Source organism: Salmo trutta, chromosome 14 (genome assembly GCF_901001165.1).
Source record: "Salmo trutta chromosome 14, fSalTru1.1, whole genome shotgun sequence".
Taxonomy (NCBI): Eukaryota; Metazoa; Chordata; class Actinopteri; order Salmoniformes; family Salmonidae; genus Salmo; species Salmo trutta.
The window spans coordinates 65,856,201-65,874,795 of NC_042970.1; the positions used below are offsets into that span (position 1 = coordinate 65,856,201).

The 18,595-nt window shown below is 42.4% G+C and overlaps 1 protein-coding gene across 4 annotated transcripts; it reads right to left on the bottom strand.

The window, feature by feature from the left end:
* Positions 1 to 397: 397 nt before the first annotated feature.
* On the bottom strand, positions 398 to 17,294 carry LOC115208675 (zinc finger protein Aiolos). 4 transcript variants are annotated; one of them, XM_029776921.1, is made up of 8 exons: positions 17,097 to 17,294; positions 14,845 to 14,909; positions 14,481 to 14,636; positions 7,558 to 7,935; positions 6,932 to 7,099; positions 6,047 to 6,163; positions 5,023 to 5,142; positions 398 to 1,727 (listed from the first exon to the last, which is right to left on the bottom strand). In XM_029776921.1, the coding sequence occupies exons 2-8, from the start codon at positions 14,894 to 14,896 to the stop codon at positions 1,066 to 1,068; spliced, it is 1,653 nt and encodes a 550-aa protein (XP_029632781.1). In that variant the 5' UTR covers positions 14,897 to 14,909; positions 17,097 to 17,294; the 3' UTR covers positions 398 to 1,065. The 4 variants fall into 4 exon arrangements, with proteins under 4 accessions (XP_029632781.1, XP_029632783.1, XP_029632780.1 ...); XM_029776923.1 differs by lacking the exon at positions 17,097 to 17,294 and adding an exon at positions 15,706 to 15,938; XM_029776920.1 differs by lacking the exon at positions 17,097 to 17,294 and adding an exon at positions 15,648 to 15,938.
* Positions 17,295 to 18,595: the final 1,301 nt, after the last annotated feature.

The window sequence follows — 18,595 nt, forward strand, 5'->3', positions numbered from 1 at the left end:
TATAATTCCTACTATCAATCCTACATGCTCTTTATTAATGACTGTCTACTTGTGCAATAAGCAGAGCCACAGAACATGTCTACAGAGCAGTCTCTCACAGCACGTGTTCATAGCACATCTCCTTAACTTCTTGGAGCGCTAGATAAATACTGTAAGTTGAAATCCAGGACAGAGAAACAGTTTGACTTTGAGGAGTTGTGAAGAGGGGAGTGTATTGTGAAGTGATGTCTTTCTTTGAAGCTGTGAACTTCTCAAACCACAGCCTAAAACGAAACACATGACCTTTGAGATCATAAGGATAGTTATTTATTTTTTGTTGCACATAGACTATTATGAAGATGTATTTTTCGGTAGTGGCGCTTGCTACTTCTTTCACAAGGTACAAGTCCACACATTAGCTTTAATTGTCTTGTTTTATTTTCGAACCTCAGCACAGTTAACAGGAAAACAAATGTACAGCAGAGTCTGTCAGTCAGCTTACAGTGAACGTCAAATGTACTCAGTATTGTGTCCTACTACTACTGCTGTACATACAGAGGACATTTGGACATACTGTAGTTTATTACATCCTAAAAGCAGCAGGCATGGCAAAGGTAATGCCAAATATTGACTGCCTATTACCACTTCGATTGACACTTTTGACACTTTTGTTGAATAGTCATCAAAAATAAAATAAACAATATATATTTTTAAGTTATTCCGTGGCTTAGTGAAGCAGAATAAAATGTAGTCCCACATAAAACATACATTTTCATCATTTTAGATGGAAAAATAAACTCTATAAAACATTTTAAATGCTACTTTACTGAAATGCTACATTTCTTTGTGTGTGTGTGTGTGTGTGTGTGTGTGTGTGTGTGTGTGTGTGTGTGTGTGTGTGTGTGGTAATACTGGTGCTAATTAAAAACAAAAAGGAAAGTCCCTGAGATACTTTTTGTGTGTATGTAATGTATATAGACAATTCATGTGTGTAAGGGTATAAATGTGTATGCATTATTCCATTTAGGAGGCTGACTACATGAATGGGTGTATGTGTGTGTGTGTTCACGTGCACGTGTGTCTACACTACTTCAACTCCAGGCGGTGCTCGCCGCGCGCAATGTGTGAGGAGAACTCGTAGCGGTCCCGGCTGCGGTGGCCACATACATTGCACTCCAGTGGGTCACGGAAGCCATGGCAGCCCATGTGGATGGTGAACATGACGTAGTCCAGAAACCACACCCTGCAGTGACCGCAGGGGTACACCGCCCCCGCTCCTGTACCTACCCCAACCTCCCCCTCGCTCCTTACCACCCTCAGAGCCTCTAGGGGGGGCATGGGGAGCGCGTGGGCTTGGGTATGGGGGTGTGAGAGGCTATTGTGGGGACTGGGCCCCAGCAGGTGCCCCAGGTTGTAGATGAGAGGCTGGGAGAGCTGAGCCCGATCGGCGTGGAGTGAGTCCATACTAGGGTGGCCCTGGCTGGGCCGGGGCAGGTAGGCGACACCGGTGCTCTGCTGCTGCTCCAGCTTGTGACCATTGGTGAGGGCCAGGGGGCTCATGTCAGCACGGCTCAGGGGGATGGGGTAGGCCCTGTGGGGGGAGGCAGAGTCAGGGTCCTGGCCTGTGTAGAGGGGCTGGTGGATGTGGTGGTTCTCGGATCCTGGGGAGGTGAGGGGAGGGTCCATGACGTCAGAGCGGTGGATCAGCTCCCTGTTGAAGCTCAGGTCCAGACACACGCCGTTGTCCCCTGGATCACCCACACAGAGAGAGACACCTCAGCACTCACTCAGCACTGTGCAGGTGGGGCAACTAACTCAGAGCCAAAAATACATCAACTGTATATCTCTCTATATATATACATACGGCCATATATATACATATACAGTGGGGGAAAAAAGTATTTGATCCCCTGCTGATTTTGTACGTTTGCCCACTTACAAAGAAATGATCAGTCTATAATTTTAATGGTAGGTTTATTTTAACAGTGAGAGACAGAATAACAACAAAAAAATCCAGAAAAACGCATGTCTAAAATGTTATAAAAGGATTTGTATTTTAATGAGGGAAATAAGTATTTGACCCCTCTGCAAAACATGACTTAGTACTTGGTGGCAAAACCCTTGTTGACAATCACAGAGGTCAGATGTTTCTTGTAGTTGGCCACCAGGTTTGCACACATCTCAGGATGGATTTTGTCCCACTCCTCTTTGCAGATCTTCTCCAAGTCATTAAGGTTTCGAGGCTGACGTTTGGCAACTCGAACCTTCAGCTCCCTCCACAGATCTTCTATGGGATTAAGGTCTGGAGACTGGCTAGGCCACTCCAGGACCTTAATGTGCTTCTTCTTGAGCCACTCCTTTGTTGCCTTGGCCGTGTGTTTTGGGTCATTGTCATGCTGGAATACCCATCCACGACCCATTTTCAATGCCCTGGCTGAGGGAAGGCTGTTCTCACCCAAGATTTGACGGTACATGACCCGTCCATCGTCCCTTTGATGCCGTGAAGTTGTCCTGTCCCCTTAGCAGAAAAACACCCCCAAAGCATAATGTTTCCACCTCCATGTTTGACGGTGGAGATTGTGTTCTTGGGGTCATAGGCAGCATTCCTCCTCCTCCAAACACGGCGAGTTGAGTTGATGCCAAAGAGCTCCATTTTGGTCTCATATGACCACAACACTTAAACCAGTTGTCCTCTGAATCATTCAGATGTTCATTGGCAAACTTCAGATGGGCATGTATATGTATTCTTGAGCAGGGGGACCTTGCGGGCGCTGCAGGATTTCAGTCCTTCACGGCGTAGTGTGTTACCAATTGTTTTCTTGGTGACTATGGTCCCAGCTGCCTTGAGATCATTGACAAGATCCTCCCGTGTAGTTCTGGGCTGATTCCTCACCATTCTCATGATCATTGCAACCCCACGAGGTGAGATCTTGCATGGAGCCCCAGGCCGAGGGATATTGACAGTTCTTTTGTGTTTCTTCCATTTGCGAATAATCACACCAAATGTTGTCACCTTCTCACAAGCTGCTTGGCGATGGTCTTGTAGCCCATTCCAGCCTTGTGTAGGTCTACAATCTTGTCCCTGACATCCTTGGAGAGCTTTTTGGTCTTGGCCATGGTGGAGAGTTTGGAATCTAATTGATTGATTGCTTCTGTGGACAGGTGTCTTTTTTTACAGGTAACAAGCTGCGGTTAGGAGCACTCCCTTTAAGAGTGTGCTCCTAATCTCAGCTCGTTAACTGTATAAAAGACACCTGGGAGTCAGAAATCTTTCTGATTGAGAGGGGGTCAAATACTTATTTCCCTCATTAAAATGCAAATCAATTTATAACATTTTTGACATGCGTTTTTCTGGATATTTTTGTTGTTATTCTGTCTCTCACTGTTGAAATAAACCTACCATTAAAATTATAGACTGATCCTTTCTTTATCAGTGGGAAAACGTACAAAATCAGCAGGGGATCAAATATTTTTTTCCCCCACTGTATCTCTATATAAATGGTTCTGCAGTAACCATTTCGCTGACAGAAAAGAGCCAGAGACGTGCAGTGGAGAGGGAGCCACAAGATAGCCACCTCTACTAGCTATAAGGAGCTTCAGCAGCAAAAGAGCAAGCTCAGTCACACTTGAAGAAAAAAAGCACATTCTGTACAATTGAAATCTTGATAGCTCGTACAATAGAGAACTAGCAGGCAGACGCTGACCCTGTAGATAAACGAGCTTCTTACCACAGAACGAACACTAAGAGGGCGTGACAGGACAGAGAATCTGTGTCCCAAACGTCACCCTGTTCTCTATATAGTGCATTATGGAATAGGGTGCCATTTGGTGAACTATAGGGAATAGGGTGACATTTAGAACTCAGCAACAGAGACGAGGAGGAGACGAAGAGGCCTCTCAGTCTCCACTGCTGCAGCTGCTGTTCCACCACAAGAGGAGACGGAGGCATCTGCTCACGTTTCGCGCTCTCGCCTGTTTTCAACCCTGTGGTCGAACACACCACCTCTCTTTTCCTCCTGTGGTCGTTATATTGCAAGATTTCAGTTCATTTGTCAGGGTGATGGGTGAAAGGAGGATCTCTTTAGGCCAGACACTTGCTGTTTCTTTGCAGCGACTCGAATTCTGAAACTAAACACTTTATGATAAGCGGAGATGCTTGACAAGAAAGTGTGACCTGGGTATAGGAAATGGATACAACGCCTTAGGGTTTGGGAAGTCAACGTGATGACAAATCACTAATTTACTGAAACTGACGGTTTTCAAACACTCAGCAGTAGTAGTAGTGTAGAAGTTTCAATGAAGCACTACAACTTGGATGTTTATATTTGTCAGTTTGTGTGAGACAGTTCCAGTGTAAAAAAGGCACATCTCCCACGATTGCTTCATGTTATTGGCATTCTATTCCTATGCGTGGTTAACCATACCCACCTAAAATATACATCAGGCAGGGAAATTAGGGCAGTGGTCTACCACCCTATGGCGCGGTGCAGCAGATGAGGCTGCCGTTCTGCCCAAAATTCCTGCTTGGCAAGCAAAGCAAGGGGGGACAGGAGAACTGCATTGATAGAGAGACAGATAGACAGATAGAGAGACAGCGAAAGAGACAGACATGTAGCTTAGACAGACAAAGATATGATACACTTAAAACTTACATTTGTTTTAATTAAATGCAACTGACAGTATACACTATTAAAATAATAGCAGTAGCAGCAAGTAGCAAGGCGTCAAATTATTGTAAAAACCTGACAGGTGCAGCAATGAAGCCAGTGATCAGAGACCCATTACACACAGACATACAATTAATCAAACTGCTATTGAATTACCAAATGAGCAATTTCTCAAAAGAGTAAGCAACCACCCGTCTAGTCACAAAGTAATAATCAAATCAAAATTGCAATTGCTAATTTTGGTGGAATGATTTTATATATATATATCCACGGTTTTTACCGCCCACACACTCGCCCATGCCTAGTTAACCCTACCAAGGTGACAACTTGCGAGACAGTTGAACTGTAAGTGAGGAATGAGTCAGACTGGTCTTACCAGTGAACTTCTGTGGCATAGAGCTCTTGCGTTTGGCTACATTGCTCGCCAACCTGTCCAGTAGCAGAGCGCGCTCCGTACCCATGTGAGTAGTCCTGGACACGTGGGTATCCTCACCGGCTGAGAGACAGAGAGAGAGAGAGAGGTCTCTTAGCAGTACAGAGGTACAGTAAGGACAGAGTGTGTGCTTTCTGTCCACTGTACTGCAACTGTCCACTGCCTTCGAGCATTTGAGGTTGTGAAATTATCTTTTTCTTTTACAGGACTAACAAACAAAATGACTTTAAAATGAAACTCACCCTCAGAGAAACCAATGACAAATTGATCGCAGCCAAGATAACAAAGCCTGTGACCTCACTTCCTGGTGTTTTGCCTCATCGACTAGTGAGGCCTGTAGGAGGAAGACCGCAGGTCGAGGATGTGCTTCCTCACCACACGCTATCTGCCGTACTTACGACATTCAACCGACCACAAAACAACAGAGTATTGTTTGTGTCGCAACCGTCTTGGCTGTCCACCATGGCAGGCAAACAGACTTCTGGGGGGTGTGCAGTCAGATCACGACACTGAGACATTTGTCCTACATCTCTTCTGACTGACTTCCCCTCTGGTGTCCTTACATCACAACGTCTCCCACAGCAACAGCCACAACCTATTTTTGCTCTAATGGTGGGCTAACTTACGACCATGAACTCAATGGAATGAAGCTACACAACTCTGCAGCCAGCTAATGTGTATGTGTGTATGCGTGTGTACACAAATGTGTGAGTGGATAACAGAATGTGCACACATCTGAGTGTGAGTGCCTGTGAATGTTGTGTGTGTGTGTGTGTGTGTGTGTGTGTGTGTGTGTGTGTGTGTGTGTGTGTGTGTGTGTGTGTGTGTGTGTGTGTGTGTGATTGCATGAGTAAAGTGTGTATGTGTGTATGTCTAAAGTGCATTTGTGTAAGTGTGTATGTGTGTGGTGTCTGCAGTGTGTGTGTGTGTAACAGAGGGTATGTAGGAGTGTCCCAGGGCCTCTCACCTCTCTCAGCGTTGCCTTTGTTCTGGATGTACACATGGCACCTCTCTCGGTGCTCTTCAAGGGAGCTGCGCTGCTTGTAACTGCGACCGCAGTGGTTGCACTTGTAGGGCTTCTCTACTGTGAGAAAAGAGTTTCAGTTAAAACTACAAACTCCCACTTCAAACCATCATACACTTTGCTTACTGAGGCTGTTCTTAAATAATAGGGCAACTACGATCTCTGCAAGAACCTCCTTTATTTTTTGTTGTTGTATTTTACCCCCTTTTTCTCCCCAATCTTTTTATCTTGTCTCATCGCTGCAACTCCCCAACGGGCTCGGGAGGCAAAAGTGGAGTCATGCGTCCTCCGAAACATGACCCGCCAAAACACGCTCCTTAACACCCGCCAGCTTAACCCGGAAGTCAGCCGCACCGATGTGTCAGAGGAAACACCGTTCAACTGGCAACCGGGGTCAGCCCGCAGGCACCCGGCCTGCCACAAGAAGTCGCTAGAGCGCGATCAGCCAAGTAAAGCCCCACCGGCCAAACCCTCCCCTAACCTGGACGACGCTGGGCCAATTGTGCTCCATCCTATGGGACTCCCGGCTACGGCCGGTTGTGGCACAGCCCGAGAAATGAACCTGGGTCTGCGCCACTCGGGAGGCCTCAAGAACCTCCTTTAAATGACACCTGAAGATATACCACGTGAAGTGGTATATCTAAATAACTGTGTGCAGACAGGTTATAGGTACCTATGTGTGTGTGTTTGCATGTGTACACATATATTTTGTGTACGTGTGTGAGTAAGTGCGAACAGGTGGAAAATACCTGAGTTTGTGTTATTATAATATGCATGTGTGGTCATACATGTGTAAACGCAGGTGGCACACAGATGGTGGATAGGTACTTGAGTGAGTGCGCAGGTGTCCGCTGAGGGCGTCTCGTCTGCGGCAGGCGTAGCTGCACATAGGGCACTTGAAGGGCTTCTCCCCAGAGTGCAGTTTGATGTGGCGAAGCAGGTTTCCCTTCTGGGTGAAGGAGGCACCACACTGGCTGCAGTGGAATGGACGTTCACCTGGGTGTAGGTCAAAACAGAGGGATCCTATGTCATGGAAAAACTCTGTCAACACTGCCAAGACTTACTGGTACAGTAGTTATGTAGCATATAGTTGAGCTACTGTGGTACGTTTACTGGTATGTATTACTCAGTAATACTGTGACTGAATAGGAGTAACACTTGGTTTGTTCCACACGTCTAATAAAGCAGACCATTGAGTGAAGTGTAATTACTGTGTTACAGCAGATGTTGAAATTGCATTTTATCAGTACTAGGGCAAGAAATGTAGAGTACATGTAAAGTCAAATGTGTCCATTCAAAGTGTAACGCATAAGTCACTGTAGATATTGAAACAAATATTTTAATCAAACACCTTGATCTGCTAAGTTTATCAAAGTCACAATGCCACAGTGTTATAAAACTAAAAACACCATTATTTAAGATCAGGGTTGGTTTGGCTGTGTTACTCTGCTCACCGGTGTGACTTCGCTTGTGCACGAGCAGCACATTGATGCTGACGCAGGACAGGCCACAGATGTCACAGTTGAGCTTGCCTGCTGCCTGGCTGCGGGGTACTGCTGCATACAACGAGGAGTTGGTGTGGGCATCCTGCGGGCCTGTGCTCTCATACTTTACATAATCTGCAAGAGACAGGTCCTGTGGTTCGTTAAGGGTTTCTCCCTCTTCCTCCCCTTCCCCCTCTTCTTCTCCTTCGTCTTCCTCATCCCTTTCCTTCTCCTCTTCTTCCTCTTCTTCATAAAGGTAATTGTCTCGTTCAACTTCTTCTTCACTCTTGGGGTACTGATCGTCATTGTCGTCATACTCTTCCCTCTCAGTTTTCACGGGAACCCCATCTAGGAAGGAGGGGAGAGAAAGAGAGGGTTAAATATATTTCCCTCCTTGGTTATTTGACTTCATGACCACCTGGAGCTAATTGCATGAAACTAGTTATGACTGGTCTATGGTGGTAAAACAACATAAAAAAATATATTTTGGGGATTTTTCAGCTGACCAGTTTCATAAACAGACTGACTGACTTTAAAGGGGCAATCAGCAGTTGCTACATTCATTTTTGGACTTATAAATTAATTATATGTGCACATTGATTCTTGAAGAATATAACTTGCAAATGCCTCATGAGCTTAGTTCAACTGTCGTAGCCTATCAGAACCCAAAATATAAGCTTGTTTTACGCCAATGTTTGTAAACAAAGAACATGTAAACAAACACTGTATAGCCTCAAAACATGGTTAAAACTATCATTTTGATATCACGGATGGTCAATTCTTGCATTCATAGCTCTGCCTATGAATTTGAGAGTGATTACATTTCTCCAGCCCCATCCCTCTGCTTTTAACAGAACCAGGGGTGGGGAGGTGGCTTTGTTATCGTTTCTACTGCTGATTGCCACTTTAAACCCCAAAAGTTATTATTTTGTCCACTGCCAGTGTGCGAAGAGAAAAATGCCGGTCTATGTTGTAAAACCTATCTAATGATTCTACATGCAGTTTTCTGCAAATATGGACATAAAAAAGCTTCCCAGCTAACACACAGCATTCTGAGAACCAGGTGTTTCATAGAGCTTGGTGAGAGCGTGGTCTGTCCTATGGTTATTTTACACACAACCTTCCCACAACTTTATGGGAATGGTGCAGGATAGTTGCTTGGCTTTGGAACATTCTCAGCACATTTAAGGAACTTGACAACAACAAAAAAGTATACAATTATTGGTGTTTCATTTCCTTAACAGAATGTTTCCTAAAAGTTCAAACATGGTTACATTTTATTTTAATCTTAGTAATGTTCTAGGAACCTTCTCCAAATGGTTTGTCATTGGGAATGTTCTCAAATTGGTGAGAGAATGTTAAGAAACAACTTTCTTCTTCGGGAATGTCATTACTTCAATATAACGTTTCCTACATGGTTCCATTTAACCCTCCTGCTGTGTTCCGGTCGAATTGGACCGATTTACAAGTTTTCTCTCTGAAAAATTTTGTTAATTTAATCTGATTGTCATAAGGTTCCATGACTTTGTCCACACAGGGCATCTGAACACAAAAGATTTTTTAATAACATTTTGGCTGTTTTATTTAACTTTTGTACACCTGTTGTGTTCCCGGTCAAAAATGACCGGTCATTAGAAATGAATGGGTGAGACTACAATTAGTGTATAAAATTGAGTTCAGGCACATGCCCATTGATCAGATGGACACACTTCCTCTCCCAGACCCCCACATGCATTTGTGTTTGAGCACACACACACACGCCTCACTCCCCTTCTTGGCTTCCATGGCAACCCCCATGGGAACCTTTCCCCAATAGAATATTTCCCCCATAGGAACCACACCTGTTGGCATTCTCACAAACAATCGCAACATTGTTTCAATAATATATAGAACCTTTCTCGCAACTCTGGTATATAAAGCTTTTTTGAGGCCTTGCTCACAATTCATTCTGTGGCAGCACAATGACCAAACGATATACTGTATGTGAGGCTCTTGATCATATCTTTGATCATGACACTGGTGAGGAGAGGCCAGGAAACTGACAGTGAAGATGCATTAGAGGAGGAAGTGTCAAAAGTTGAAGACACCACTGAATATGATCCAGACCAAGAGACAACCAGTGATGAGGAAGAGGGCCCTGCTGAGATTGTTGTTACATTCCAGTCAAAGAATTGGAATTTGTCCTGGTCTTCATCCCCACCTGAGAGGAGAGGTCGGCTGTCGGCTGAAAGTGATATCAGGATGACCCCAGGGCCAACGAGATACGCCATACCCCGGGTTGATGACATAAAATCCTGTCACTATTTAAAAATGTGAAATGGTTTCAAAACAAATGTCCTTGTTAAACTTTGACACAAAGTAGTCTGTGATAAATAGCACAATATGTTTCATCTGAGTATTTGCTATAGTCAAAATAATCCATACATTCTGCTTTTTTTTACTAAAAAACGAGTTGTATGAGCTCAGGTCAAAGAGGCCTACAGGCCATAAATAGCAAATAGAAGTTCAAAACTTATAATGTTCACAATAACTTAAGTTGATAAAAAGATCTAACACAACATTAGGTGATAATATATGTATTATTATGAATTTATAATCAGCTATAATGGGGTGGTCATTTTGGACCGGGAACACAGAATTAATTAACATGAAATGAACACAACAGGAGGGTTAAAGTAATGTTCTCAAATTGTTCCAATAACATTAAGAAACAATGTTCTTCTGTGAGAATTTCAGTACTTCAGCAGTTACGTTTCCAACAGGTTTCCTCATGGTTCTATTTAAAAACATGTTCTCAAATTGTTCCCGAGAACCAAAATGTTGTAACGTTCAGAGAACGTTCTAAGAAGGTTATTTAAAAACATACATTCTGTTTTCAGAACGTGAAGAAAACTTTCCATAAAAAAACATATGAACACTTTCGTAACGTTCAGAGATTTATATTTACATTCCGTCCTCAGCATCAACAAAGATCTCTCTATCCTCTATCTTGTTAATGGTGTTCAGGTGTGTTGGCCGGGCCCACTAATTGGTCACACCTGATCTTAATGAGTGCTTGCATGACATGCTAGCTCCATCCTGGTGGTGCAGTGGACTAATTCCATGGATAGAAACCAGTAGTATTACAGGTTCAAATCTCACTGATGGTGTGTCACAATAAAAAATAAACGTGTTTGCATAATTATTGCTTAAGGAAATGGATTTTCATGTGTCCTATCTGTGCTTGGATTCAAAGAAGTTAACCCACAATAAGCTAGCAGTGTTAAATGAAACATTTTGTGAAATGTTTAAGGAAGTTATTAAAACACATACAAATAACCTATAATTTCCATTCTCAGAGCTTTAATAACACCACCCAGGAAAACTTTCAAGAAACCAGAGTAAAACATTCTCATAACCTCCCTGCAACTTAAAAATAAAACATTCTCATAACGTTTAAAAAGCTTTCAGTTTTACCGGTCAGGAAACATATGGCTTCGTTCCCACAACCAATGTGAAACCAAAAATATACATTAACAGTCAAGTTTGGACACACCTACTCATTCAAGGATTTTTCTTAATTTTTTACTATTTTCTACATTGCAGAATAATAGTGAAGACATCAAAACTATGAAATAACACATATGGAATCATGTAGTAACCAAAAAAAGTATTAAACAAATGAAAATATATTTTATATTCTTCAAATTAGCCATGACAACTTGCACACTCTTGGCATTCTCTCAACCAGCTTCACCTGGAATGCTTATAAAAACAGTCTTGAAGGAGTTCCCACATATACTGAGCACTTGTTGGCTGCTTTTCCTTCACTCTGCGGTCCAACTCATCCCAAACCATCTCAATTGGGTTGAGGCCGGGTGATTGTGGAGGCCAGGTTATCTGATGCAGTACTCCATCATTCTCCTTCTTGGTCAAATAGCCCTTACACAGCCTGTAGGTGTGTTTTGGGTCATTGTCCTGTTGAAAAACAAATGATAGTCCCACTAAGCGCAAACAAGAGGGGATTGTGTATCACTGCAGAATCCTGTGGTAGCAATGCTGGTTAAGTGTGCCTTGAATTATAAATAAATCACCGACAGTGTCACCATCACACCACCTCCTCCATGCTTCACGGTGGGAATCACACATCATCCGTTCACCTACTCCGCGTCTCACAAAGACACTGCGGTTGGAACCAAAAATCTCAAATTTGGACTCATCAGACCAAAGGACAGATTTCCGGTCTAATGTCTATTGATCGTGTTTCTTGGAACAAGCAAGTCTCTTCTTGTTATTGGTGTTCTTTAGTAGTCTCCTCTGAACAGTTGATGTTGAGATGTGTCTGTTACTTGAAACATTGTTTTGGCTGCTGTTAACTCTAATGAACGTATCCTCTGCAGCAGAGGTAACTCTGGGTCTTCCTTTCCTGTGGCTGTCCTCATGAGAGCCAGTTTCATCATAGCACTTGATGGTTTTTGTGACTGCACTTGAAGAAACTTTCAACGTTTGTGAAATGTTCCGCATTGACTGACCTTCATGCCTTAAAGTAATGATGGACTGTTTGCTTATTTGAGCTGTTCTTGCCATTATATGGACTTGGTCTTTACCACCCATACCTTGTCAAAACACAACTGATTTGCTCAAACACATAAAGAAGGAAAGAAATTCCACAAATTAACTTTGAACAAGGCACACCTGTTAATTGAAATTCATTCCAGGTGACTACCTCATGAAGCTGGTTGAGAGAATGCCAGAGTGTGCAATGCTGTCATCAAGGCAAAGGGTGGCTACTTTGAAGAATTTGTTTACAACTTTTTTGGCTACTACATGATTCCATATGTGTTAGTTCATAGTTTTGATGTCTTCACTAATATTCTACAATGTAGAAAATAGTACAAATTAAGAATAACCCTTGAATGAGTAGGTGTGTCCAAACTTTTTACTGGAACTGTACATTCCCACAACTTCCAAGGCACCAAATGTGCTAGCTTGGTTAGCAGAGCTCCACGGGGCCAATCATCAGACAGAAACTTATACAAGGCTTTGTCATAAATGGCACATCTCCACTTCTACATTTGTAGAATATTTTAATATATTAACACTAGCACATCTCCTAGTGTGGTTAGGCTAATTTAGGACAAGGCAGAGTGTCAGAGAAAGATTTAGGAGATGTTTTCTGAGATAACAGCAAGGCATTTCCTTTCAATGCTCAGAAACCAGAACCAGGGCAGGACAAAGGAGCATAGAGAAACCTCTCAGTCAACGTTGAAGAAAAGAAAACAACAACCATGCTTCATCTTCTTCTGAACATATAGATTGAGAGCATAGCCCTCCCCAAAAGTGTAGCATTGCCTTTCAAGTTAGAAGTGTATACCCCAAACCACGTAAGTGTGCACCCCAAGTCCTAAAAGTGCATAACTCAAACCCAGCAAATGTACACCAATATAGGGCTGGCTGATATATTGTGAATAGACAATTGGATTTTTACAAAACCATATTTAAAGATATTTTTATACAGTGCTAAATAACTTAAAAGTTCATCACATTGGACTACTTCACTGTCAGTTTTGTCCTAGTTTGATCGCGAATAAAAGCGATCAGAATTTGTTGTTATTCTAGGGTCATGCACTACTCCTGAAATATATTTGGAACTTGTATTATTCAGAAACATAAAATACTGTCAAATGCTGCCAAACCATCAAAAATGAGAAGAATATAGTGAAATTATCTCCCAGCCCCACACCAATAAGCCCAGCAAGAGTAGGCCTACACCCCAAGCATTGCAAGTTTAAGACCCAAACCCTGCACGTGTGTACCCCAAATCCTGCAAGTGTGCACCTCATACCATATAAGTAAATCTCAAGCCCTGCAGAGTATAGGCTATCCCCCAAGTCCTACAGTCTATATATCCAACAACTGCAACTGTGTACACCTCAAGTCCTGGGCTCTGGCCTGCAATGCCTGCCCCTGCTGAGAGTCAACCAACCCCTGTCGAGACTCAAGTTATATTCCATCCAGAAACCACACTGTGGTCTCAGCGGTGGCTGATGTGCTGAAAAACCGTGCTACGTTGTCATGCAAAGCGCTCAGAGGTGCGATGGAAACTTTGCAAAGAGAGAGGCCCCATATAGAGTCCAGGACCTGAGAGCAGTGAACCTCGGGGCACGCTTCAGTAGAAATTCAGAGCTACATGGTTACACCCGGACCGTGTAGCTGTGGCAAAATACTAAAATAAGGAAGAGCAAGGCCTCCAGTAGTAGCTCCAGTAGACTCTTACACCAAATCGGTAACACTTTATTTAAGAGTCCATAATAAACCATTTATAAGGCATTTAAAGACAGTTTACTCACCATTTTATTTATCATTGCTCCCACATCTGTAAATGTTAGTAAGTTAGTTATTCACACATGTATATATATTTCCTTAAACATCCTGTGTTGTGTACCTATTATTTTACCAGGTACTGCAGGAGTGTCCACCAATTGCATGCCCGTCTTTTTGTGAGATATTACACTGGTCACTCAAAACATTTATAAAGTAGACATAGAGTATAAATTGCGCTCACTTTAGATTAGGGACTGCAAAAAAACGTATGTATATTTATGATTACCAATGATTAATAAATGGTTTATAAATGTGGAAGTAATGATTAATAAATGCCTTATAAATTGTTTATTAGAGACCCTTATAATAAAGTGTTACCAGCAACTCCCGTAACTTGTAAAATGGAGTCAATGACTGGTTAACACTTTGGTGGTCTTGGGCGTCTGACCCCCTTTGTTCACAGCCTCTGTTAAGCCCAATGGCTTGTTGCATATCATCCCATAGGTCGGTTGAGTATTGAACGCAAGTGGGTAAATTAGTCAATACAGCATGGTTTTGGGACAATGTTCTCATCAACATGTGTTTCGTACCTGTCATTCCCTTGTTTCCTGTGGGTTCTGAGCACTCCATTCCACTCTCTGAGGTCTTCTCTGGGGCCTCCTCTTCCTCTCCCTGCCTCTCCCCTGCCTCTTCTCCCTCCGCCTCCTCTGTCTGTGACCTCTCATCTGTCACAGCGCTGCTAACGTCTGTGAAGAGACCATCACCATCTTAGTCTTTAATACGGAGCCTAACACACATCTCAAACCGTATACGTTATTTGGGCCACCATTGTTTTTGAAAGTCAACTTATGACCATTGCACTGCGCACAACATCGGTTTTGCAACAATATTAGCCTACGGTATGGAATAGAAGTCTTAGAACTTTCACTACTATGTTGAAAAAAGCTGTCTTACCCATCGTTTCATATTGTGATGACTTGAGCTCTTGTTTTTCCTCTGTGTTCATCTTCAATGATTCTCTGTGGAAATAAAACACAAAAGAGGCAGTGTGTCAATCAACCCATTACTGCAGAAGTGAACATTTACCTCAGAAAATTCTAAATCAGTTATTGTATGCAAAATAATATTCATTTAATTTGGCATATTCCCATAGAATTAGTGACGTTTCATGCAAGAAGCCATTAAGTAGGGCATACTCAATGCAATATGTATATAAATTCAAAACAAAATCTGAAAATAACCGTGAAAACTACAAAAAGAAGTGTGGTAAATTGCTCGTGAATGGTCCATTGCTCAACCCTAGCAGTTCATTCAAATGAAGAAGAAAAAATATCAGCACACTGAACATGCATTTCCTGCCAAATTGATGCAAATAGAAAACTGTGAAAGAGACGTCCGACTTCTACGGCAATGTAGCCATACTATTCTCCAGAATACTATTTTATTTTCAACAGAAAAGACACTTTGCCATTGAAGTAGTTAATATATTTGACCAAGTTAAGCCCTATTTCTTACAGCACACCTACATCTATTTTTGAGGATACATTAAAGCTAATAGTTGATGCCTAAAATAATATAAAACTCCCATTATCATAAGACTTTTAGAATTATAGCTAAATGCACCTATTTTAATGAACAATTCCGTTTTTTATACAGTAGGCTTATCTTCCTATTCCCATTTCCCATTCCTATTAAAAATATGTTTAATTCAAGGAAGAAAACAGCAGTTTTTATCATCTCTTTTTAAAATGTCCTACCTGTAACTTATGTATCTTCCTCCTAACACTGAAGCGCTCACGTCCAGTTTAAATTCACCTGTCTCTCCCGCCGTTCAGATTCCCTTCTCCGCCACTGGATCGGCTCGCGGTATGGATATGCCAAGGTTGACGTCATACGCTAAACTTTGGAGACCGTCTTAAAGGAACAGGGACTAATTTTTGCCAAAACGAAGTGATGGAAATACTTTGTAATGGTATAGGAAGACTAGACTGAAGACATTTTAAGAATGGAGGTGAAATGAAACTGTTGAAGTGGTGAATATGCGCTATACAGGTATGCATGGATTTATCATTATGATATGAATGATTACGATTGATCAAAACAGGATATTACAATAGATGTTCAACGACGGGCTCCATATAACATACAAGTAATCCACCTTGTGGCCAAAGACTGCTACTGCTTCCTCTTTCCATTTAAAGTGTTTTTGTGCATGTACCACTGCCAACCAATTATTTAATCATTTGCCAGTAAGTTTATCCACTGATTGTATGAATAGACCATGACCAAGCATGGTAATGCTGTCAGAAGAAACTTTTGTTTGGGTAATGGATATTGATGTATTCATGTGAAGTGTTGTTGTCTACCGGTTCAAACAGCCTTTTGTTCTGTCTACCACAGGAAGCCTTTTGGTTATAACAGGATCATCGCTTTCTATAGCCTATACTGTGTGTGTGAATATGTGCTCATTAGAGCTGTGGCATTGGACATTTCGGACTAATACAGAGCAGCAAAAAGTGCTTTACTGCAGCTTGGGACAAGCAATCAGGTGTGTGCGTGTATTGTATGACACTGACTAACAGAATCACAATCATATCTGGAAATTTGCTGTGAGGGCTGAAGCAGAACGCACATTACTGACTCACCCCCTTTCCCGGCCTCATTGCTAACTATCCACCAACTGACCCAGGCAGCACCTAATGCTGTATCCCTGTCTCTCACACACATACAGATCACACACACACACACACACACACACACACACACACACACACACACACACACACACACACACACACACACACACACACACACACACACACACACTACAGTTGGCCTTATTTTTTCATGAGAGATGGGAGACCAATAAACACCTCCACTGATGACACCTGTGGATTTCTCTACTACTGTGACAGTACAGGCTTCTTCACTTATTCAAGTTATGTCTTGAACAAGATATTTGACATGCCAAAAGCAAATAGTTGAAGAAAGGTTTTATTGTACTATTTACAGTACGCGTTCCAATATTGTAATAGTTTGTTATTCATTACTTAATGGCCCCTATACCAAGAGACTTGGATAGAAATTACAAAAGGTATTACCAAAAAGCAGTAATGGTTCATGTGGGGATTTGTACTGAATTTAAATGAGGCCCAGTACATTAGTAAAGAGGACTACTGATGTAGTCCAAAGTGAAAAATACTTACATTCACTGTGCGTGACTAGACGTTGATATCTTGCAGAATGCTGAGACATTTGTTGCATACCCTGTCGTTTTCTGCTCATTTTTAAGAGAGGAAGGAAGGAATCTCATCGCTAACAACATGTACCACCCACCTGAGTGGTACTACACTGCCTAGTGAGGTTTGGCCCATGGCCCATGGCCCAGCCTATGGCAGCATGCCACCAGTCTGAAGAATGAAAAAAAGAGGGAAGGAAAGCACACAAAGGCATTACAATACATGCTGGGTTACCATGGTAAAACACAAGCAGAGGAACATAAAAGAGAATTGGCGTCGTCCCAGCCCTCTGTAAGCTTTGGAAACAAATAGTTGTGAATGAGAAAGAGCCTGTACACATACATATACACATATGTACACAAAATACACAGACACTAACACACACGTAGGCGGCCTACTAATTTACATTCTCTAATTTACAAACACACACCCACAATTGAAACACTCACAGCTAGCGGTATAGTTCAAAGTTCCCTCTGTTGGAAAGGGGAGGCTTTTTTAAGACCTGTGGGGGCAGGGCTACTGCGTGGACGGCACTGTCAATTTGCCTTTTATAGCTGCCCCGCACAGCTAGTTGGAGAGAGAGAAAGACAGAGAGAGAGAGAGAGATAGAGTGAGTTTATTTCACTTTTGTTTATTATCTATTTCACTTGCTTTGGCAATGTAAACAAATGTTTCCCATGCCAATAAAGCCCCTTGAATTGAATTGAATAGAGAGAGAGAGAGTGATTGAGTAAAGGGCAGATGCAGAGTGAGGAAAAGCGGGATGCTGGTGCCTAATGGACTCGTCTTCTCACACAACACACACACTGGCCAAGCTAACCACGGCCATGTGCAGGAAAGGGACATGAGGTTGCCCAAGCTTTGTTATTTCAACAATGCTTTGTCATTAGCTGGAGGTGTATGTGTGTGTGTTTGTGAAAGAGAGTTTAAGATGGCATGGAAGTGGTTTTCTTTATCCCCTTTGTGTGTATATGAATGCCTTTTACTGCGAGTGAGAATAATAGCTTTCCAGATATGTTTTTCTCTGTGTGGGTGTTTGTGTGTCAGTGTGCAAGTGCACGTTCAGGCTAGTGTGTATTTAGAGAGAGAATGAGAGAGGGGGGGTGAGAGAGAGGGGGGGAGTAGGGGTTAGTGGTTCAAGGCAAGCTATTGTAATGATGCGAGTTAGCAATTTGTGTACACAGTCGTTGTGTTAGGGTGAAGGTGCTGCCAGCTCTTCAGTCTGAATATGAGAGAGGAGAAGGCTTTAGTTACATATTTTGTCCCTGTGATTCTGTGTTATAAAGGGACAAAAAGTGAGATACTCATTGTGTGAATATTCAACATAGGGATAGAGAGAGTGAGAGTGGGTAGAGAGAGTGAAAGTGTGTGTGTGTGTGTGTGGAGGGTGGTTCAGCCCAGTCTGTCTTCCCTGCAATTCTGTGTGAGCATTCAAGATTGAGAGAGAAAAAGTAAGGGAGAGA